The sequence below is a fragment of the Gracilinanus agilis genome, chromosome 3, assembly GCF_016433145.1.
Source record: "Gracilinanus agilis isolate LMUSP501 chromosome 3, AgileGrace, whole genome shotgun sequence".
Lineage (NCBI taxonomy): Eukaryota > Metazoa > Chordata > Mammalia > Didelphimorphia > Didelphidae > Gracilinanus > Gracilinanus agilis.
In genome coordinates this window covers 123,987,644-124,013,006 of record NC_058132.1, presented here as the reverse complement: position 1 = coordinate 124,013,006, position 25,363 = coordinate 123,987,644, and the positions used below count along the sequence as shown (strand labels likewise).

Below are 25,363 nucleotides of genomic sequence, written 5' to 3'. Positions count from 1 at the left end.
GAGAGAGAGAGAGGGAGAGAGAGAGAGAGAGAGAGAGACAGAGAGAGAGAGAGAGAGAGAGAGAGAGAGAGAGAGAGAGAGAGAGAGAGAGAAGGAGGAGTTACACACAACTTTATCAATACAGCGTAAGGATGCAACATGGGGATGGAAGGGGAATGCTGGGAAATGTAGTCCAGGGGTACAAAATTCCAATTACAAAATAGCAAAGCTTTATTGGAAGAAAGGAAGGACTGTGGGGAAGGGAGGGAAGGAGCAGTGAGGGAGAGAGGCCCAATGCTAGGAGAGGTGGCTGCAGAATCCCATCCAAGCTTGGGGGAGGGGGATAGGGGAAAGGGGCAGTGAGAGGGGAGATCAGTATCAGCAAAGATGACTGCTGAGTCTCCACCTGAGTGGAGATGGGTTAAAGCTCTTACAAGATTGTTGTCAGGGATGAAGTAATCTGGATTGCTTCTATTGGTTCAGGTAAGCTACCTCAACCAATATTAATGGATAGTCCTGCAGGGGTATGTCTCTAGGGATAGGGGGAAAGTTCTTGGGTCTGATGGTTAGCCATGCAGGATGGGTTAAAGAATGAACCAAGAGTCTTGATGTCATCAAGCAGGTGTTGGGGCTGGCAGGTGCTAGGGTGGGGGTTAGTTTCAGTAGGGATGTTCTACATTAAGATATTTGAATTTATATAACCCAGATAAACCAAAGCTATCTAGAAGGCTTTCACTAATTTTTAAGAGCATTAAGGAGGAGCTCTCAGACCATTTAGTAAACTAGTAACAACCTAGAAAAAAAGCTGAGAATAACATCAAGGAAGGACTGAAGTTTAAGAGGGTACCCCAAATTCCCAGAAAATAGAGCCTACCTATAATTAGATTGGAAAAACGAGCAAAGAACCAAAAAAAAGCATCTAAATCTATTTTTTTTTCTTTTTGGAACCCTTAACTTCTGTGTATTGGCTCATAGGCAGAAGAGTGGTAAGGGTGAGCAATGGGGGTGAAGTGACTTGCCCAGGGTCACACAGCTGGGAAGTGTCTGAGGCCAGATTTGAACCTAGGACCTCACATCTCTAGGCCTGACTCTCAATCCACTGAGCTATCCAGCTGCCCCCAAAGCATCTAACTCTAAAGACTTTTTTTATGGAGACAAAGAGCAAGGTACAAACACAAGAAGGGACAGCAAAAGCAAAGGAAACACATGCAAAGTCCAAAAGAAAAATATGGATTGAACACAGAGTCTAGAAGAGCTCAAAAAAGACTTCAAAAACCAAGAGACGCAGAGGAAAAGTGGGGAAGAGAAATGAAAGGGATGCAAGAAGAAATGGGCCAATTGAAAAAGGAGAACTAAAAACTGAGAGAGGAAAATCAGGCCTTAAAAATCAGAATTGACCATCTAGAAACTAATGATTTCATGAGAAATCAAGAAACAATAAAGGAGAATCAAAGGAATGAAAAAACAGAGGGAAACATAAAATATCTTATTGAAAAAATAACTGACCTAGAAAGTAGATCTAGGAGAGACAATTTGAGAATTACTGGACTATCTGAAAGCCATGATCAAGAAAAAACCTTGGACCTTATATTACAAGAAATTATCAATTGCCCAGAGATCCTTGAACAAGAAAATAAAATTGAAATTGAAAGAATTCACAGATCACCTCCAGAAGGAAATCCTCAAAAGACAACTTTGAGGAATGTAATAGCTAAATTCAAGAGCCACCAAGTCAAGGAGAAAATACTTCCAACAGCCAGAAAGAAACCACTAAAATACCATGGAGCTATAATCAGGATCACACGGGACCTAGAGGCTTTTATATTAAAGGATTGAAAGGTATGGAATATGATATTCAAGAAGGCAAAAAAATTGGATTTACATCCCAGAGTCACCTCCAGCAAAACTGAGTATATCCTTTCAGGGGAAAAAATGGTCATTCAATAAGATTGAAGATTTCTAAGCCTTCCTGAGGAATAAGACAGACCTAAACAAAAAATTTGAAATTCAAGCATGAGATACAAGAGAAGCCCAAAAAGGAATAATGAACTGGAGGATTTCTATGTGAACTGGAAAGACCTCTAAGGAATTAATGCAAAGCAAAAGAAACAAAACCAGGAGAATGTTGTACACAGAGACCGATACACTGTGGCACAATTGAACGTAATGGACTTTTCTACTAGCAGCAATGCAAGGATCCTGGACAATTCTAAGGAACTTATGAGAAAGAACGCTACCCACATTGAGAGAAAGAACTGTAGGAGCAGAAGTGCAGAAGAAAAACATGATTGATCTCATGGTTCAATTGGGATGTGATTGGGGTTTTGATATTAAAAGATCACTCTACTACAAATATGAATAAAATGGAAATGGGTTTTTAACAATGATGCATGTATAACCCAGTGGAATTGCTTGTCAGCTCCAGGAGGGGGAAGGGAAGTGTGTGTGGGGGAATAATGAATCATGTATCCATGGAAAAAATTCTAAATAATCTTTTTTAAAAAGAGTGTTGGGGGCAGCTGGGTGGCTCAGTGGATTGAGAGACGTGAGGTCCTAGGTTCAAATCTGGCCTCAGACATTTCCCAGCTGTGTGACCCTGGGCAAGTCACTTGACTCCCATTGCCTAGCCCTTACCACTCTTCTGCCTTGGAGCCAATATACAGTATTGACTCTAAGACGGAAGGTAAAGTTTTTTAAAAAAGCAAAAAATAAATAAATAAAGAGAGTGTTAAAGGGGTCCTGAGATTTAAAAGTTTGAGAAATACTAATTTGAGGTATTCATTGGGAAATATCCATTTTATTTAAGCAAGATGTATCAATAGAAAATATGAAGGCAATTCTTGGAGTTTTGAGCATGCGGTTGGAATTATGTTTATTGTTGAAATGGATCTCTATCAGCTTGAACCACTATAAATAAAAAAGTTAAGTATAAAGCGAAGGTGTATTAGGAATCTCTACAATATGACTCCTTTTTTAGTCCTAAGCCTCCCCTTGAGTCCTATTGTAGCACTTAATCATAACATGGAGAATATGATTCTTGAAGGCCAAGCCAGCTATGTACAAACACTGATGAGTTTGGAAGCTTGGAAGCCTTTGCGAATGGATCTCACAACAGACTCTGCCTATCTTCCAAGTATGGAGAGGCTTAACACCAGAGATTGAGCTGTCAAGTGGTGACTTTTTTCAACAACATTAACTCACAAAGACCATTACCTAAATCATAGAAGGTCTTGTGATCTGAATATGGTGGACAATGAAAATTATACTTCTTTGGAGTATGTGTTATGTCTCTGAAGCTAAAATCACAACAATTCTGAAATTGTTTCTCCTATCTATTGCCCAGAAACACTCTGACTCTCTCAGCTTTATACTTCTAACCCTTGTTCTGCTTTGATTTTTCTCCTTTTCAAATATCTTTACCACCTTTTCCCTTACTTCTAACCCCCAATTTGGAGGCAGTGGAAAGAAGCCTGACCCTGGATATAGAAGATCTAGGTTTAACTCCCTTTTTACTTACTACTCATGTGGCCTTGGGCAGGCCATTTTATTTCCTTGGACTTCACTTGCCCATCATGGCATCTGAGGACCCTTCCAACTCTAAGTCTGTCGGTCTCTCTGTTTCTCTCTCTCTTTCCTTCTCTTTCTTTCCTTCACCTTCTGACTTAGAATTGCTACAAGTATTGATTCCAAGACAGAAGAGTGGCAAGGGCTAGGCAATTTGGGGGTTTAAGTAACTTGCCCAGGGTCACACAACAAATAAGTGTCTGAGTTTGGATTTGAACCCAAGCCCTCCAGACTCCAGGCCTGGCTCTCTATCCACTGAGTCCCTTAGCTGTCCTATATCTATAAGTCTTTATGAACTTAGGATCTCTACTCCATTAAGCCATCTGCCCCTAGCTATTATAATCAATGTTCTCTATCACTAACAGGTAAATAATATTCCACTAGATGGAGCACCGATATAGCAGCACTCACCTGGCACAATCTCTTGCTGAACTAGACCAGCCAGTCAGTCAGTCAACAAATAGTTATTAGGTACTTACTATGAACCAGGCATTGTGCTAAGTGGCCAAAAGAATACACAGAACCAGAGTCAACCTGTGGTGCAAAATATTATTGTTAAAGCTAAACCAAACCCTTAACCAAATATTGATAACTTAATAACTAACTTTTTCTGAATTAATATATTTTAGAATTATTGATTCTTTAGAATGTAAGTTTCTTTGAAGGCAAAAGTTGTCTCCTGTTTGCATCTGAACCCTCAGTGCCTAGCAGAGTTGTTGTTTAGTTGTGTTAGGTGAATCTGACTCTTTGTGACCCCATCTAGGGTTTTCTTGGCAAAGATTCTCAAATAGTTTGACATTACCGTCTCGTCTCATTTTACAGAAGAAAAAATTGAGACCAACAGGATTAAATGACTCGCCCCAGGCCACACAGTTACTAAGTATCTGAGTTCAGATTTGAACTCAGGTCTTCCTGGCTCCAGGTTCAGTGGTCTATCCACTGTGCCACCTTGCTCCAAGCACCAGCCTAGCACAGTGTTAGCATATAACTGGTAGTTTACAAATGTTTGCTGCTAAATTAATTGTATAGTAAATTTGATGAAACTTAATTGAGGCAAATGTATGACTCATAATCTTGGCTAGTTATGTTATGTTTTGAGTCAGAGACCTGGGTTCAGATTCTATCTTTGCCACTCACAATCTTAGACAAGTCTCTCAGCATCTCTAGTTGCCTCATCTCTAAAACTGAGGGTGGTCGGATGAAATTACTTCTCGATGCTTTTTCAACTGAAAATTTATGAGCCAACTTTTAGTTTTCTTAAAACTTGTAGCTTGAAACTTTTCTGAAAATATTATCCTAGGCTATATGTGGCCTATACACTGGTTATGAAACATCTGCTATGTCCTAGGCACTCTACTAAGTGTTGGAGATAGATACCCAGAAGGACAAAAGACAGTTTCTTCCCTCAAGGACAATCCAATGGGGAGAGGCAGTAAATAAACAAATATAAACAAGCCATGCATGGGATAAATAGGAAATAATAGAGAGAAGGTACAAGAATTAAGAACTGGATCAAATCTGGGCTCGGGCACTTCTTAGCTGTAGGATCCAGGGTAAGACACTTAATCCCAACTGCCTAATTCATGACTCTATTCTGCTCTGGACTGACATTTAGCATTGATACGAAGACAGAAGGTAATGCTTTAAAAAAAAAAAAAAGAATCGGAAAGGTTTCCTGTAGATAGTCAGATTTTAGGTGAGACTTAAAGTACATAGGAGATTGTTTGATGATGTGTGGTAACCTGAACATCTAAGTTAGGGGAGTAAAGTAGGGTAGGAATTAAAAAAAGGTTTTTTTCAGAGGACTTCTGGGATTTTTTTGTCCATCTTAGAATTCAACCTCAAAAGACCTAATGCCAGAAATAATCTACATCTGTCCCAAAAGTCCATTACAAATTAAAGACTGTATATGCAGTTACCACCTCCAGTTGCAAGAGAATATTCCGCGTCCTAAAAAAAAGATTATAACTGTTAAGGAAGATACCCAGATATGTAGTTGCAAGTCTATACATTGTAGTGTAAAAATAAGGTGGGATGCAGGACTAGGAGTGTCGTAGGCTACATATAATGTTAGATTTGACTGATGTGTTGGTTAGTTTGGTTGAACTGGATTTCTAAAATGCTTAACAAGGTATGTGGCACCTGGTAGTTTTGTAAAAATGTTAGCTATTATCGTTTATAAATTTTAAAGCATAAATATAAGGTCTTAAATGTAGAAAGCAATTGGAGTTGCCTTTAAAAGTTAGTGGGTATTGTGAAGCGCTGAATAAAGATACTAGAAGAGGATGGAATATCCTAGAGTGGGATAAGGGGAACTTCATTGAGGCCAGGTAGTGCCTGGGTTAAGAGGTAAGGAAATTTAAGGCAACTCATAGAGAAAAACAAGGGAATAAAGTCTATAACAGGGAATTGCCTATAACAAACAAACAAACAAAAGAAATATGGAAGAACAGCTTGTATATGGTGACTGATTGGCGAGAACAAGACCTATGTCACAGACTGAAAAGAGAAACTAGTAAAAGGTCTTCCTAGAGATAGACAAGGACATCAGCTGTATCAGAGAGGAAGGCGGCTGCAAGGTAAGTGAGGTTTTGGAGAGAAGACAGGATGAAACTTGGAAAGAATAGAGAAGAACCTTGAGAGATAAGAAGGTCAAACTAAAGGGAATCCTTTGATGTAGAGGACAGACACATAACAGGGTTAAAATTATGAACTACAAAATGAAGGATCAGGGACCTAAAGTGAAGGTCTAAAGACCAAAAAGGAATGCTGGAAGTGGTTGTTTGGATCCAGTGCTTTAAATCTGAGCAAAGTTGATTGAAAAGTATATACTTACAACTTTAAATCACCAGTAAAACATTTCCTTGCTACTTACTGATTTGGGCCTCTGGAATGTTTTCATATTAAGTTTAGTCGTGCACCTAACCTTTCTATGAGTGTATATACATGTTGAACCCTAGAATACATGATAGAATAGAGGACAACAGCCCAAAGAGGAAAAACTCTGATGAGGAGGGACAGGGAAGATGTTTTCAAAAGAGATGAATGTGTATACATTTGGAATCCTTCAACCAACTTGATTTTTTTTCCTTAAACATACAAAAGATAGGAGCAGGGATAAGTAATAGAAGATAAATCCCAAAGTGTAATATGGCCCAGCAAGAGTTGTGTAAAAAGCATTAAAGCTGAGAATGAACTGGTGAGGAAAGAAAGGGCAACAAAAAAGGTCTATTTCAGAAAAAGGAGAAGGATCAAAAAAGGCACAGGACCCCTGTTCAAGGTGAATGACAAGAAAATGAATGAAGAAGCTGCTTGAATCTTATTTTGATTATTTTCTCTGCCAAGAAGAATGGTCTTTGGACTACAAGAGACAAAAGAAAAAGTGCTATTCAGAAGCTGAAATTATTGTCTGTCCTTCATTTTTGAGGAAGACTATCATAGGGTAATGTCTTATCTTGCACATGAATTAGATTTAAGTGAGACAGAGTTCACAAAGTCATCATTCTCATTCTCTCTTCCAAAATCATTGAAGTCCAGTGGCAGGACAAAAGTTGGGATGACTGGTAATGACCTAGGATGTGTTGGATGATCTTAGCATCTTCCATGTCTGAATAAATTCTAAGTGCGCCACAGTGTCTGCTTCAGACACTTTCATGACTGTTGGAACAGTTGCTCTCATCTGTCCATTCTACTGAAGGAAGTCTTTACTTGCTTGGGGTAAGCCATTTTCCTAAGTCAGCAACAGGTTTGAGGGCTGTTGGTTACCCTCAACCTGCTTTAGCCAATCTGCCACAATAATTTACTGGAGTGCGGCCATTGCACTTGCTACAACTTCTTAGAGCCACGTGTAAAAGTTGACAAAAGGTAGATGAGCAGCCCTGAAAAGGGCTCAGCAAGCCCTCCACCAGAGGTGATAGTCCTTCCTAAACATCCCATACAACCAAGATAAGTAAGGTGTTGGTATGAGAGTGCCTAGCTCCTCTTGTCACTTGGTGTAGATGAGCTATATCTTTAGGTGCTGTGATCTTTAAAAGAGCGTGGAGAACTGAAATGAGAGGCAGGATGAGAGAAAAGCTCATGTTGTCCTGATTTTCAAAAATGTAAAAAGAAAAAAGTCTACAAACTCAAGGCAAGTGAGCTTGACTATGATTCTTGAGAAGATTCTAGAGCAGGTCATAAAAGGGATATTTTGGGAACATTTCAAGAAAAAAAGCAACAATTGCACTCCCTTGAGAATGGATCGTGTAGACCTGTATGGACTATTATGCAGTAAAAAAAACAAAGCCAGAAGAACAACATGCATAATGACTATAATAACATTATTGAAAACAACCCTGAAAGGTAGCCAAACTGACTAATTATAAGGACCGAGTTTGGCCATGAAGAACAAATGATGAAACTTTCTTCCCTGCTCTTGTAGAGAGGTGAAGGACTGTGGATACATAATGTTGCATATGCTGGCAGATGACATCATTGTGTTGATTATATTTATTTAACTATTCTGTGTTATAAAAGAAACTTCATTAATGTTGTGAGGGAAGAAGGGGATATTTGAAAATTCTGTGATGGGCAATGATAAAACTTTTCTTTTTTTAAGAAGAATGATCAGAGAATCTAGAGAGTTGAGGAAAGGTTCGAAAACAGAAGTTTGGCCTTTAATGGAAGAAATGCCCTCCTTTCTTAGTTTTGTTGTAGTAATAGAGAGAATTAAACATTATCTATCTAGAAACAAGATGGGATGCCATTCCCTCTTTTATGACATAGATATAGTCTTGACCGTCTCCTCAGGTTTATGTATCTCTCACCACTATATTCAGACTAGACATGAAGGTCTAGAAACAGTAACAAAAATCTCCTGGAAGAAAGGGAGAGAAAAAAGAATTCTCCTTCAACCACCACCAAATTTATCATGCTTCCCCTTCCATACTGTCCCCTCTACCCACCACTAAGCAGTCCTTCACATCTTTAATTCAATTCAATCTCCTTGCCATTTCCCTCTTTTGCATCATATACTCTTTCCTTGGCACCAGATAGGACAGATACCCTTCCAAGTTATGTACCACCTCAGATGATAGAAAATATGTTCAGTGGCATTTAGGACCAGGCCTGTCTGGTTGCCACTTCTAACATTAAAGTAGCTCAGGACAGAGTGCCCAGCCTGGTCTGTTCCCACTGGGGGCCACCATGAATGCCATAGTGAGCTAGGCACACAGGAAGTATACCTACTAGAGCACTCTTCCAAAGAACACAAGGAGGTCTCTGTAGATGTTCCAACACAACCAGGCTTGGAGGGGGAGGAGGTGAGACAGGTCCGCCGCCTATCACGTACGCCGTCACCACATGTTACACTGCACGGGTTCCAGGCCTGCCACAAACTCCATGTTTCTGTGAGGACACAAGGTCAAGTATGTGATGCTATGGCTGCTAATGAAAGTTATGAAGCTCTCCCTTACTGAGCAGCAGGATAAAGGGAAAAAGAATGTTGGAAAAACAAGCCAAATGCTTCATAGCACCATTCTAATCCCACAATACTAGATCATAGGTTTCACCTAATCCCTTCATTTTACAAAGGAGAAAACTGAGGCAGGGAAGTCCAGGGTTATACAAATATATATATCCAAGGCAAGATCAGAATTTCGTTTTTTCCTTATTCCAAGTCCAGAATCCTATCTCTTACTACTTCCTTTCTGAGAAGGCACAAAAGAAATGCTGCCCTCTTACCACAAATTCAATTTAAAATTAAAAGAGGCATGGCTACCCTGCACTGATAGCTAGAATAAATTTACAAAAAGCATTGAAAAATGCAGCCTATATCCCTATAGCCACCAACCCTCCACTAACACTTCTCTCATAACACGTATGGCCCATAAGAACATGTTAACATTGCCTCCCAAGCCAGTCCAATCCAATTAGACCTTGCTTCTGCTCATCAGCTGACAGAGAATGCCATAGCAACCCCCAGTGTTGGGTAGATGCACTCTTGAGCTAGCCAGGAGGTACTTTCTTTGGGATGAGTCATGGAACTTGAATTCTTGGCCCCTTCTGGTAATTAAAAGTCTCTGGGGACTTTCACAAGAGCTGGAACATTTACAAACTAATTCCCTGGGCCAGCTCCAACTCAGGTGTGGTAATGATGTTCCTTCCAACATTTCAACAGAACTTAGCTTTGTGCTCTAGGTATCACAGTTGGGTCAGAGAAAACCCAGGGATGTAGTTTTTCTTTTTTGTTGCTGCTGTTTTGAGATTGGGTCTCCCTATTTTGCTCAGGCCAGAAGTGTGATGGCCACCCACCAGTCTGATTCCAGTACTGATCACAAAAATATTAAATGTGCCATTCTGAACTGGGTTGGTTTGTCTCTTCTTAGTCAGCCTGTTGGTTCCCTACACTTGGGGATCCACCATATTGGTGCCAGAGTTAGAATGGACCTGCACTCAGTCTTAACCTTACTGAAGCTCAGAGTTCCTTAGTTTGAGTGATCTACCAGCCCTTTAAGCCCCTCCCCAACCCCAGTAGCTGAGATTTCAGGAATATGTTCCACCACACTCAAGGAACATGGTTTTGTTCTTGTTTTTCACAAAATCTCAGCACTAGACGCATCCTCAGAAGCAGTTTAGTCCAACCTGTATCTAATTAGCAATTTCCCAACAAATTCCAGCCTTTGCTTGAGGGGAGAATTGATGACTTCACTACCACTTTGGGATATCTTGATTGTTTGACAGTTTTTCTAGACCTCGACTCTAAATCTGCCTCTTTGCAACTCAAGTGCGCCTGCTTCTATTCTTTCTTTGTCTATTTCTATTCCTTTTTGTATTTCTATTCTTTTACTTATTAAGCTGAACAAGTGTAATCCATCTTCCACATGACAGCCCCTCACATACCAGAAAAGACTTATTATATATTCCTTGAGTCTTCTTCAGACTCAATATCTTTCAAGGAATTCCAAAAGTTTTTGCATTATAGTGATACTTTCCTGAGAAGAATGAGCTAAAATTCATTTCTTATAAAGGATTTTTGTATATAAAATTCTATATATACTATAAAGTCTAATATACTATTATTGGTATTTCCTTTTTCCTTTCTTCTCTTAATTCTGCAGAAAATAAATATTACTTTAGTGAAAGATAAACAGAGTCTTCACTGATATAGATTTGCCTTAAAATGAATAAATAGGGGAGCAATAAAATGAATTCCATAAAAGTTACACACACAAACCAGAGTGGCTATATTTTGGTCACGCCACTCTATACATATGTGTGAAACACGTCAGACTGGCTTTTTATACTCTGTGCCAGATGTAAAATCTAAAGACTTATTGATATTATTTCCTGAATCTTTCCAAACTGTATGTAAGTGCATGAACCTTTAAATATAGGTCAGTTAACCCAATTTATGTGTTTTAACTGAAAAAGTAAGAAATCAATTAGCAGGTGCTTACGAAGTTTCTATGCAGAATAATCTCTCTCCTGCCCTCTTTCCCCAGGGATCTAAAACCATGAATTGAGCCAGGCAATAAAATTTTAAATGGGTGTACAAATTCTAACTGCAATTTGAGAAGTGCAGATTCCTTTTTACCCCCATATAATACTAAGGGATTATTCTCAGAAAAATATTGATTCTGTGATTTTTTTTCTCCAGAAACTAGCAATATCTAAACAAGTTGTTTATAAGAAATTCTAAGGGAAATGGGAAGATCCTACTAAAAGGCTGTTATTATTATAAAGTACAATCTGAAGCAAGGGATGAAGAGCCCTCTCCTTCTACTGTGCTGCAGAAGCTTTAAAGGAATACTAGTAATGGGGGGGCAGCTGGGTAGCTCAGTAAATTGAGAGTCAGGCCTAGAGACGGGAGGTCCTGGGTTCAAATCTGACCTCAGACACTTCCCAGCTGTGTGACCCTGGGCAAGTCACTTGACCCCCATTGCCTACCCTTACCACTCTTCTACCTTGGAGCCAATACTGTGTATTGGCTCCAAGCCAGAAGGTAAGGGTTTAAAAAAAAAAAAAAAGGAATGCTAGTAATGGAAAAGTGTGTGTGATAACAGAAGACAGAATGGCCAGAACCAGGTTCTATTTCTCATTTTTTACTTTTCTTTTTTTTTTAAAAAAGCAAAAGTACTGGGAAGAGCGTGATTATTCCTATAGATCTAATGGGTGTGAATTGAGTGAGGAATTCTGTTATGCCCTCAAGGAGCTTACTTTCTGAAGTACCTAAAAAGTATCCAGAAAAAAGGCACGGATACACTCAAGATCATTACATTTATAAAAAAGTAAGAAGTTGAGTCACTGCCCAACTATGTTCTATGGAGGACCAATCAAAATCTGTATACAGGCTAGACAGCAATGTGATATTGGGGGGGGGGGAATTAAACAGATGCCACCTTGACTGGCTGCCTAGAATATTAGCTTACATTTAAAGAACAAATAAATGAAAAAGAGAAGAGAAGCAAAAGAATTCAGTCACTCTTGAGCTTTCAATGGAGAAGGAAACCTAAAAATTACTATAAAAACCTTAGATCTAATGGAAATAAAGATTCCTATTTTAGCCACTTAGATTCCAGGCCAATATTTACTTGCAAAGGTGGGCACAAAAGAGAGTAAAATTCACACAGTCTCTAGCTACTTTTAACACTCCTAATTAGATACTTATGTTCAGTTTTATTTTTTAGTATGGTTGTATGCTGTGATGAAGATAACTGACCTCTAGACAAAACATTATATAAATAAGAGATTATTTGTATTCGTTTTAAAAAATATATTGCTTCTATGATCCAACTACATCCACTAACGTCCTACTCTGATATCCCATTATGGTGTGAAGAAGATTTGGTATTTGTTGGTTTTTAAATTTTTTATTTCTGCTTTTTGGTTTTTATGCCACAATTATTTCCCAACTAACCTGTTGCCCCTTTTCTCTCTCTGCCTCCACACACATATGAACCTTCCTCATACACGAACTTTCCTTTGTAAAACTAATTATAGGTTTTTGAAGACCATGGAACTACCAATGGTAATGGAAACAGCACTGATTCTAGATTCCAAGGATCTGGGTTCAAATTTCACTTCTGACGCTTTCTTCCTGTATGACTTTAGGCAAAAAGCTTAACCTCTTCATTAATTTTTCTCATCTGTAAAATGAAGGGATTTAACTAAGATGGCCTCTGAGGTTCTTCCCATTAAAGATCTACACAAACTAGAAGGTCCTCTTTCATTCAACGTTGGATTTAGTGATGGTCTATGTCTGACATCTGAAAATAATCCTAGCTAAATTGAGGGAGATGCATCCATCACCAAAAGAGCGGCCACCAGGTAAGGAATTTTTGTCTGCAACAGCTAATGAAGATCATCTGAGAAGGCATAGGACTATGATCTGGGAAGGAGCAATCCCATTTGATAAAATCACAGATATTTTGAAGTACTGTCCTATAAGAAGAAGACATCCAATTAAAATAGCTTCATTTCTCCAAATTATGATGGGAAATAGGCACGACCTATGAAACATTGATCAGTAAAGCTCAGTGAAGACATGCCAAAAGCTGATTTGAGTTTCCATCCTAGCTCTGCCACAGACTTTTCATAGTATATCACTTTAGGAGAGTCTCTTGGCTATTTACTCAGTTTCCTTATCTTCCAAAATAAGGACAATATCAATGCAAACTGACTTCCTGGAAGGAAAAAAAATGATAAAATGGAGGAGGTACACATGGAAAATGAAGACGTTTTAAAAATGCTAAGCAATAAAGCCAGCTGCTGAGAAGTGCCAATTCAAGATGTTATAAGAAATTGCAATACCAACCTATATTTCTCTGAATCATCATGCAATCCTCCCCTGAGGAAAAATGGCTTCTGCTTGAAAAGCTGAACTCAAAGCAGTATTTATTTTTCCCCATAGCAAACAAAGTACAATTAAATGCAGTTTTGCTGGCCCCCAGGGGCACAATGTTTTCGGCCAACCAACCAAGCCTTTCCCCAGAATGCCTGGTGATGTCCTTGTAGACAGTAACCATTCCTTGGGCAAAAGTACATGGAGGGGGCACTATCATCACATCCACCAAGGACTCACACTTTAGTTCTGGCAACGTCACCAGCTTGTAGCCAAATCTTTGGACCAAATCAATGGGTCCTGTTGAGGTAATGACTGATGAAGTATCTTGAAGTTTCAGTAACACAGTGGCATAGGCTTGTGGACCAATGGGAGCACAGTCAAATTCTATCCACTGAACCGGAGCAAGGCTAATCCTTTTGCTGATTCTTATTTCCAGTGGTTGATCCCTACTTTCTTTCAGCTCAGAGATGCTGTTAGTGAAGATGAGTTCCACCAAAATGTCTGGCCGGTCTGTAGTAAAAGAGCATAGTGGTTGATTTATAAAAAGTCCCACCTGCAAGGTATCTCCTGTTGCCTTTGATGTCTGGTTGAAATCAATGTGGAACACAGGCCATTCCACCTTCAGAAAGGCATGCCTCTCTTGCCCAGGGTCCCTTGTGCTATTGTCCATTTTTGCTGGGCTCAGTATAAACCAGTAGTCACCAGCCTCCCTGAAATAGAAACACTCAAACTCCAGAGTGCCCTGAAACTGGTTGGTCAAGAGGTATTTGGTGGCAATGGTCTGATTTTTGCTGGCATCAAGCAACAGGATAGACACATTCCTCATGGTTGCATTATTTCCATCAGAATACTGGAAATCTACAGAGACCGTCTTGTTGCTTAAAGCTACATGATCTGGCTGTCCCAAGAAGAGGTACTCGGCTTCACCAAGGACTGAAAGGAAATGACAAAGAAAGTATTTAATAATCCAGATGAACCTCGGTGGGAAGACAAATGAGATAAATTGCTCCCAATCATTTCTTTCTTTCTTCCTTCCTTCCTTCCCTCCTTCCTTTCTTTCTTTCTTTCTTTCTTTCTTTCTTTCTTTCTTTCTTTCTTAATTTAAACCCTTAACTTCTGTGTATTGGCTCATAGGTGGAAGAGTGATAAGGGTGGGCAATGGGGGTCAAGTGATTTGCCCAGAGTCATACATCTGGGAAGTGTCTGAGGCCAGATTTGAACCTAGGACCTCCCGTCTCTAGGCCCGACTCTCAATCCACTGAGCTACCCAGCTGCCCCCACTCCCAATCATTTCTGACCATTTTATTTGATGTTGATAATATCCAGAAGTTCCCATACCTTCAATCAAGGCAATTCAATTCTACTCAACAAATAATTGGCATCATAAACTATTTATTCAGTCATTTCAGTTGGGTCTGACTCTTCATTATTTCATTTTGGGTTGGTTTTTTTGTTGTTTGTTTTTTTTCAAAGACACTGGAGTGGTTTGACATTTCCTTCTCTAGCTCTTTTAATGATGAGGAAACTGAGGCAAACAAGGTTGTGACTTGTCCAGGGTCACACAGTTGGTAAGTGTCTGAGGCCAGATTTGAATTCAGGAAGCTGAATCTTCCTATCTTTGGATCCAAAACTCTCTACTGTGTCACCTAGCTGCCCCACCGGAGACTAATAAGCAAAGGATAACTGCACCAGCTGAAGCTTCAAGATGTTCTATGACATAAAATCGATATCAGATTGCTTACCATCTCAGGAGGGAGGAAGGTTAGGAAGGAGGAAGAGAAATTGGACTCAAAATAATTTTTAAATGAATGTTAAAAATTGTTTTCCATGTAATTGGGGAAAAATGAAATAATTTTTTAAAAGATGTTCAGTACAGAACTCGGCAGTGAGAGCTTAAACATTGTATAATTAGATCAAAGTCTGGACTCTGGTCAACTGATTAGGGTTGTCCAAAGATTAAACAGACTGCTTCGGTAGAGAGTGAGTTACCCATCATTGCAGATCCACAGATTCTTATCCAGGTTGGGCTAGATAACCCCAGAGGTCTCTCCTAACTGACATTCTATGATTTCACTTCTCTTTGGTGCCATTCCAATTACAGCCTTAAAGGGATTTAATTACTGCAAAACACATTGAGATTATAGCATATAACAAAGTAATCTACCTCCGTATGTATGTACATAAACATATACACACATACATATACAAGCACATCTATATATATGAAGCAAGGGAGATGATTTAAAATTCTAGAGAAAAAAGGTAAATCTTATTTCTAGCACTAATCAAATACTGGATTCTTTTTACTTGAGTTTAGGATTTCTTGGGCAATTTTGATTTATGTTTCAGAAGAATGTTTGTTTAAGTAATAGTGTCATAGACTTGAGGTTTGTGAGGATCATAAAAATCATTTTACACAAGAGAAAACTGAGGCCCCATGCCAGTTCTGGTCTCTTGTCATCCAATTTAGTTCCCGTTCTAGACCATGATCAAGAATCAACTGTGTTGCATCACTGTAAATGAAAAGAGGGGAAACCTAAAATTGATTTGAAATTCACGGTTTCCTGAATAGATAGTTCAAGTGTTCTGCCAAGCTGGGAATTTTTCCTAGCAAAGAAAGCAATGTCAGGCTAGCTAAATGTGGTGCTGAATTTTGGATGGGTATAGAATGTTGGTGCTTTGTTCTGCCAGGCTAATAAAAGGGATGTTTACAAAATCCAGTAAGGAATGAATGGATACTGTGATTTTTTTTTACTTACAAGTGAACTGATCTCTGGAAATTTCGGTGATTTTATAGTAAATGGCCTTATTCTAGTCAGGACAGATACACATTAGCCTCTAAAGGAATAGTTATATCTTTTTTCAAAAACCAAACTCAACTCGGAATGATTAAAGTGAAGTGTAGAAAGAGAACACACTGCCACGACACACAAGTATCCTTGTTTCTCTTTTGAAATGTATCCAAATACATATCCCAGGAGACAAAATCTGGCTTTGTAACAATTAGCCGTAACCCCGCTCAGATGAGAGCTCATTCTAGAAATGAGAGCTCTACAGATTCTGAAGAATATCCATTCTGTTCTAAAAGACCCATGCATAAGTATGAAATAATTTTTCATATTATTTGAAGTATTCATAGAAAGAAACAGGAAAACAGAGTGATTTTATGCCCTCGGTTTATTTTGCTTTTCTCATTTTCTATGCGTGTTTTCTCCTATTTGAAAAGTGTTTTAAAATAGTTTGGAAGGATTTTTTGCTAATTTTTCTCACAACAGCCTTCTGATGTTGTACCTACAAGAGCAATGATGAAATAGGAAGGTGATAAATCAGCTAAGTTGCCTAGTGGATAGAGCACTGGGCTTGGAGTAAGGAAGACTCATCTTGGTGAGTTCAAATCTGGCCTCAGACACTATGTGACCCTGGGTAAATCATTTGACCCTGTTTGCCTTGGTTCCTCATCTGAAAAATGAGCTGGAGGAGGAAATGGCAAACCACACCAGTATCTTTGCCAAGAAAACCCCTAACGGGATCATGAGGAATTGGATACAACTAAAATGACTGAACAACAACAATGTCAACGAAGCATATTGTAACAGTGAGTTGGTCAACCAGTAATTGTTTCTATTCATTACTATTACTATTACATGTCAAGCACTGTGCTAAGTGATTTCTTTTCTTTAAGTAAAGCATCCATGAAAGAAGAAATTTATATTATAAGTTATAAATGTGCTTAGTGATTTCTTTTCTTTAAGTAAAGCAGCCATGAAAGAAGAAATTTAGTTTATAGCTCTGAATTTCTACTTCAATATTTTTTTCTATCACCACACTTACTGATTCTGATGTTAGTTGTTACCCAAGTTTTTAACCTTTAGCAACAGCTGCCTCTATTTCATGTATTCCAGTACACCCAAAAGACATTGATTTATTCTTAATTGTTACTCTCAGATGTGAAGAAAAAAAAAAACAAAACCCAACACTAAAATGGTACACCATTCAGCAACCAGTTAAGAACATTTAACATCTCTAACTATACTCTCTAGATGCACATAGTTGGTCTTCTTTAATTGGATCAACATTTCACTCTCTCATTTAGATTATGTGAAACATCACTATAGAACTCTAAATAAACTCTTGGTTGCCATTTAATTGAAAACGATGAGACAATGAAGTTGCATTGTTCCTTTTTTAAGGCAAAGCAACAATGGAGGGAAATCCTCTGTTTGACTGATGGCTATAAATGGTTTGAAAGAGTGAGCTGAAGCCCAAGACAGTGGTCCTAACTAACCACGTTTACTCTGTCATTGAATTCTGGATGATTTATAATTGCCCCATACTGATGGTTTGATTTCTTTAACAATTTTGAAATAAACTTCTCTACTTTCAATTACTTAGACATCTCTGTGGTATTTTGAAATCACCCAAAGGACCTTTCACTCAATGCAAAGACTGTGGGGTTTTAAGTTACTTCCCAAGTTACTTACAAGTTTTCTACTCAACAACACAATCTCATTCTTTGAAAGGGATCATCAATCAGCACTACTAAGCTTGTAAATTTCACGTTTAAATTCATTTTTTTAAAAGCTTTGTATGATTGGCAATACTTGTACATATTATACTCACCATAGTCACAGAGCACCACTAATAACAGATTTGAAAAGTCTTTCAGCATTTGTTTCATTCTGATCAGCAGAACCCCAAGTCCTTGGACTACTCATGTCCTTTCTCACACCCAAGTCACATGTACTTTTCTCAAGAACACCTGCAAATACAACTTCAGAACATGACAGCCTTGATCAGTACAATTCATAAATTAAAGTCCCCACAAAAGTCAAACCCCCTTGAGTAGGAGGTATATTCATTTTCTCTCAAATAATGTTCCTCCATTTCCTTCCTTTTATACCATTACAATAAGTCGTTTTCCTAAGAACTTCACAGAAAACCCAGGAGATTTTTAAAAATAGTTGTGGGGCAGCTGGGTGGCTCAGTGGATTGAGAGCCAGGCCTGGAGTAGGGAGGTCCTGGGTTCAAATCCGGCCTCAGACACTTCCCAGTTGTGTGACCCTGGGCAGGTCACTTGACCCCCATTGCCTACCCTTACCACTCTTCCACCTATAAGTCAATACACAGAAGTTAAGGGCTTAAAATAAAAAAAAATAGTTGTGTTCTTATAGCCCAGAGTAGAGACACAGATTTGACAATTATTTGGCAAATCGGATGAATATAAATAGCCAATCAAAACAATACTGTGAGGAAGTGGTTGGTAAGAGATGCGGAATCAGAAAGATCTAAGTTTAAATCTGGTCTCATTTACTCACTAGCTTTATGACCCTGTCCAAGTCACTTAATGACTGCCTAACTCAGTTTCATTATCTGTAAAATAGGGATAATAATAGTAACTCCCTCCCTCAAATTACCTTGTGAGGCTAAAGTTATTTAAGATTTGTAAAGCATTTTGCAAGCCCCGAAAGCACTATATAAATGTTATTATAATTAAGTAATGCTATCTTGTTTGTCCATCTCACATTGCTCACATTACTGGATTTTGACTAAACTTCCAATTTAATCCCACAAGCATTATATTAAGTAGATACTATATGCATGTAACACTATACAAAAACAAACAAAAAGGTTTCTCAGTCCCTTCCCTCAAGAAGCTTACATTCTAACTACTGTGCTCAAAGGAATAATAAACTGGAGGAATTCCATGTGAACTGGAATGACCTCCAGGAATTGATGCAGAGTGAAAGGAGCAGAGCCAGAAGAACATTGTACACAGAGACTGATACACTGTGGTAAAATAGAATGTAATGGACTTCTATACTAGCAGCAATGCAATGACCCAGGACAATTTTGAGGGATTTATGGAAAAGAACTCTATCCACATTCAGAGTAAGAACTACAGGAGAAGAAACACAGAAGAAAAACAACTACTTGAACACATGGGTTGATGCAGACATGATTGGGGACATAGACTAGAAACGACCACACCAATGCAACTATCAATAATATGGAAATATCTTGATCAATGACACATGTTAAAACCAGTGGAAATGTTCATTGGGTATGGGGGGATTTGAGGGGGTGATGGGGAAAGTAAGAACATGAATCATGTAACCATGGAAAATTTTTCTAAAAAATTAAAATAAAAAAAAATAGAGAGAACTGAGAACTGGTCTCAGTGTGCAGATTGAAACAAAAAAAAGAAGAAGCTTACATTCTACTATTAGAAGAATATTTCATGTAAAGAGATGTGGGTGTATGTATGTGTACATATTTTTTTTTCTCAAATGGTCATATATATATGTATATATATACCTGTTTACTATGATAATTAGATTAAGTCTACACTGCCCATCTTTAGATTTAATCACCAAAGGTGAAAACACCTCTAATTCTGGGAGGTCCGTAACCCACATGTGCTAGAGTGGGTGACAAATCAGAATCAACTGACGTCCCCTAGGCAGTACTATGAGAAGCATCTATTGTGTTTGGACGTGCAAATTAGGAGGGAGGCATAGGAAGTGACGTGTAAGCGACCCCTTTAAAAAAGAGGGAGTTGAGTGAGTGAGGGGGCTTCAGTTGAAGAGGGCCTCTGGTGATGGACCTCTTCTGATTCATGGAGGAGTGTTGGAACACTGAGACTCTGGTGAGACTGCTTAAATATCTTCTTTGAATTCCACGTGGTGAGTTTAAAGACTGACTGAATCTTCCTGAACTTCTCTTAAGAAATTTCTTTTAGTAGACTCTATGAATGAAGTTTTTCTCCATACACCTTTGGCTCTCTGGCCTCTAACTCTTGGCTGAGAGTTAAGATCTACCTGGATTAATTAGAGGATCATAATAAATTACCTACTGGATTAGATTCTTATTTCCTTATTTCTTCTCTCTCTTCTTAATTGTAAATAAACTTCCATAAAAATCAATTTTGACTTGAGATTATTCTTAATTGAGGATTGATAATAGTTCAATCCTCTGGCGACCATCTTTTAATATACTGAACCCATAAAGCCCCTTCCACCTCCCTTACATTACATAATATATCATGTAATATGTGTATATAATGTTATTGTATAATAATTACATATACATACATGTATATAATATATTATATAATAATTGCATAATAATATTATATATACATGATCATTTGAGAAAAGGGCAGAGAGAACTATCAACTAAAAGGATTAGGGAAAATTTCCCTTAAGGGATGATCCACAAGGTGAGCTTTAAAAGAAGCTAGGGAAGAGGTTGTTGCAATAGCCCAAGCAAGAAGTGATAAGGACATGAACTATTGTGGTGGCATGTGAGTGGAGAAAAGGGGATGGATGCCAAAGATGTTGTGAAAGTAGAATCATTAAGGCTTGGTAAAGGATCAGATTTATATCATATATAAGGATCAAAGATGCCTCTGCCACTGCGAACCTAGGTGCCCAAACAGATATCAAAATAAAGAAGCTTGGGCATGAGATGATTTGGAGAGATAAGTTCTATTTGGAAAATGACGAATGTGAGATACATAAGGGATATCCATTTGGAGATGTTCAAATGACAGGTAATTGGCAATGTGAAGCTGGAGCTCAGAGCTGGATAGATAGATAGATAGATAGATAGATAGATAGATAGATAGATAGATAGACAGAGACAGATAGCCAGACAGACAGACAGACAGATAGATAGATAGAAAGGCAGATGGATGCATACATCCAAGCATCTGCACAAAGCTGATGACCAAACCAATGGAAGCTGAAGATCTAGGTTACACATGTAGCATCATGCAAAAAAATTTCCATATTGTTCATTTTCGTAAGAGAATAATCATATAAAACCCAAACCCCAAAATAAAAACTCAAATAAACTTAAGTGAACAATCTCATGCTTTGATCTGCATTCCTACTCCAAAGTTTTTTCCTCTGGATATGGATAGCATTCTTTGTCATAAGTTCCTCAGAATTGTCCTGGATCATTGTATTGCTGAGAATATATCAGTCCCATTTTATAGTAGAGGAAACTGAGGCTGAGGGCAAGTAACTTGCCCAGGTTCCCACTGCTAGTTAAGTGTCTGAGACAGGACTCAAACTCATGTCTTTCTGACTCCAGTAGTCTATACATTATTCCACTCATGCTAAAAATTTGAATCACGGCTGTTGATTTTTTTGAATAAAGTTAACAGTTTTTACAAATAATTATTAAACTTGACGTTTAGTTTCTTTCGAGGAGTATTTGTTTCTTTTTTGCCTTTTTCTTGCCCTTGGTGCTTAACACACATAGAAGACTCAAAATCTGGGTTTGGTACAGAAATGAGTGACTTTTTTGTAGTTCTTAACCCCCAGACTTCTTTAAGGTGATGTAATCTAAAGAAGGGATAGATAAATAGCAATTATCTTGTATTATAAAAATTAAATCCTTTTACTGGTTTTTCTTTTGTCAGCATTCCAAGATTTGCAGTTGCTGAAACATATTGGCAAGAGGATGATTCATGCAACATTTCATTTATTTATTTATTTTTGCCGACCACCTGGGAGAGCAGGGAAAGTAAGGCTGCCTGTGGCTTAGAAGACTTGAATGAGAGGCTCTCTCTAGAGCAGTGATGCAAACCTATGACGCGTGTACACGTAAGCCATTTTCAATGACACATGGTTGCATGCGGCCACATACAGAGAAGTATGGGGCCACATGCCAAGGATGAAACATTTGCTGTAGTGTAGTGTAGACACTCTGTGCACTATAGATGACAATTCTATTTATATTGATTTACCTATTTTGGTTTATTAAATATAGTTACATATTACAATTATACATTTTTGTTATTTAAACTATAAATATCGTGAAATGATGTTTTTTTTTTTCTCAAAGTGACACACCACCCAAGTTATGCTCGTTTTGGGGGCAAATTTTGACACACCAAGCTCAAAAGGTTGTCCATCACTGCTCTAGAGTCAGGTCAGATTATTTGCCTGTAGTATAAGATCAAAGGTACTTGGGGGGGGGCCTTTCTTCTGGAAAAAAAAACCACCTGCCTTTTGACTTGTTAATTATGTATATGCATATGATTTTGTGCACATACATGTATATTTACATGTAAATTTTAAATATGGAAAATAGTTATAGGTGTGTTTCAAAAGTTGCTTATTATTGACATATCTATATCTATATATGTGTGTGATCCTTCATAAGCATGTATTATGCTCCTACAGCCAAAAAAACACTTCAATCATTGAAATAAAAAATAAATCATTTCCCTCAGGAATGGATTATTAATTATTAAGTAATTATTTATCAGTATTTAAGAAGAAAGAGATGTTGATATCAGGATTTATCTTTTTGATGTATATTTATTTTGTTTGTTTGTTTGTTTTTTTAAACCCTTGTACTTCGGTGTATTTTCTCATAGGTGGAAGAGTGGTAAGGGTGGGCAATGGGGGTCAAGTGACTTGCCCAGGGTCACACAGCTGGAAGTGGCTGAGGCCGGGTTTGAACCTAGGACCTCCTGTCTCTAGGCCTGACTCTCACTCCACTGAGCTACCCAGCTGCCCCCTTTGATGTATATTTAAATGTAAAGCTTAAATGTTAAAAACATTTATAGGTTTGCTTTTAAAATCTCTCATTAATTAGCAGTTGACATTATGTGTGTGAGTATGTATGATTCTTCATAGGGATGTTTTATGCTTCTACAGCCAAGAAACACTTCAATCACTGAAATTAAAAATAAATCCAGTTTCTTTCAAGAATGGATTACTCAGGGGGCAACTGGGTAGCTCAGTGGATTGAGAGCCAGGCCTAGAGATGGGAGGTCCTAGTTTCAAATTTGGCCTCAGACATTTCCTAGCTGTGTGACCCTGGGCAAATCACAACCCCCATTGCCTAGCTCTCACTACTCTTTTGACTTGGAACTAATACATAGTATTGATTCTAAAGTAGAAGGTAAGGATTAAAAAAATAAAAAGAATGGATTACTCAGTATTTAAGGAAAAAAATGTCGATATCAGAATTTATCTTTTTATGTATATTTTTCTGTAAAATTTAAATGTAAAAAAGATTTATAGGTTTGTTTTCTAAATCTCCCATTAATTAGCAATTGACATTATGTGTGTATGTGATCCTTCATAGGGATGTATTATGCTCTCACAGCCAAGAACCCCATTAATCATTGAAATTAAAAATAAATCCAGTTTCGGGGGCAGCTGGGTAGCTCAGTGGATTGAGAGCCAGGCCTAGAGATGGGAGGTCCTAGGTTCAAATCCGACCTCAGCCACTTCCCAGCTGTGTGACCCTGGGCAAGTCACTTGACCCCCATTGCCTACCCTTACCACTCTTTCACCTATAAGTCAATACACAGAAGTTAAGGGTTTAAAATAAAAAAAAAAATAAATCCAGTTTCTCTTAGGAATGGATTACATAGTGTTTAAGAAAAAAAAGAAATATTGAAATCAGAATTTTTATTGCATTTTTAATGTATATTTACATGAAAAAATTAATGTGAAAAAACATTTATAGGTTTGTTTTTAAAATCCCCCATTATCAGTAGTTGACATTATACATGTGATCCTTTATATTCCTACAGCCAAGAACCACTTCAATCACTGAAATTAAAAATAAATCCAGTTTCTCTCAAGAATGGATTACTCATATTTTAAGGGGGTGGAAAGAGATATTGATATCAGAATTTATCTTTCTCATTCAAAAATAGCAAATTAAAAAACAAACAAACATATTTTCCAGCACTCGAGGCAGCAGAGATTTGGATGGCAATTAAAACAAAATAAAAACTCTCCTAGAGAGAATGATGGAATCCTCTACAGGATAGCTCAGATTTACATCTGAAGCATGGAAGGGTCGACCTGGCTAAAGGACACAGTAGAAACCTTCACAGAAAACATCATTATGATCACGTGTCAGTATAAGGCTTTATGCAATTAGGATGCTAATGTATCTGACATTCAACAACATGGACTGAGAAAGATGGTCCAATTCCAAAAAGTTGAACAGTTTTACCAAAACTGCCTGTTTCAGTCAGGACTTTTGAAAAAGAACTCTTGGATTGAATGCTAGTGATTGTGAAGACAGCAATAATGACCAACTTGCTTGTTTTTCCGTATGATGAAAGTCTTTCTGAGGTTTGTAGTCTATGCTTATCATGTGGTGCAACCTGGAGGAATTCCAGTCAGACTCCGCTGTGATATATTCAAAAGAGAAGGAATATGCTTAGGTTTCTAGAAGCAAATGTGGGCATCCTGCTAACTAGACCACCGATCAAAAAGTAGCCAGTACACCCAGAAAAAGAAAGGACTGTTAAGAATAAGAAAAGAACTTTGCCGAATGCTAGTTTTCATTCATTTGTTTCCTTTTTAGCTGGTTCTTAGTGTATTTCTTCTAGTTTACTGTACATATTCACCAGTCATTTATGAATGTTTAGCTTTAAAAAAAAATCTTAAGAAAAAGAATGTTGACATGTATACTATGTATATAAATATGCACACACATTTCCAGAAAAAGCAATTCCAAATGTATATGTTAGAGATGGGCAAAGATGCTATTTGTAATTACTCTCGCTAGCCCAAGTTATCAAGTCAAAAAAAATTTATGCAATTACAAAATCTGCTTGGACCAAAAGTAATAGCCTGGAGCCTCATAGACTTCCCTTCTAAATGGGAGAAAGGAACTAACCCTTAAGCAGCTTCCACAATATAGATATAAGTAATGTGGACTGTTCAATACATTAAAACAGAGGGAAAAGTGGTTTTTGTCCCTTCAGAAAAGAAACACTTAAATTGGAAGAATTGGAAAAATGTTCTAATTCCAGAGTCTTACTTCATGGAGGTCTTATTTCATGCTATGCATGTTCTTATTTGGTCTGTTTCCCATTGTGTCCTTCACTTAAATGTACCCCTTTGTGGCCAGGTTCTGTGTTACAAAGCTATACAATATCGGTCCACCTTTGGTCCATGTTCTAAAGATTCTTGTTATGTCATGTCCAACTCTTCGTGATCCTGCAGATCA

General features: G+C 37.9%; 1 protein-coding gene across 2 annotated transcripts in view; it reads right to left on the bottom strand.

The window, feature by feature from the left end:
• The window catches only part of THSD1 (thrombospondin type 1 domain containing 1), a 20,910-nt gene extending 2,866 nt beyond the window's left edge, over positions 1-18,044 (bottom strand). Inside the window, exons 1-3 of one of the 2 annotated variants that reach the window (XM_044666062.1) lie at positions 17,987-18,044; positions 13,337-14,299; positions 8,770-8,928 (exon numbers count right to left, since the gene is read on the bottom strand). In XM_044666062.1, coding sequence (XP_044521997.1) covers positions 8,770-8,928; positions 13,337-14,299; positions 17,987-18,044 — 1,180 coding nt within the window. The remainder of the gene's footprint in view (positions 1-8,769; positions 8,929-13,336; positions 14,300-17,986) is intronic. The other variant, XM_044666063.1, reaches the window with a different exon arrangement.
• Between the last annotated feature and the right edge of the window lie 7,319 nt (positions 18,045-25,363).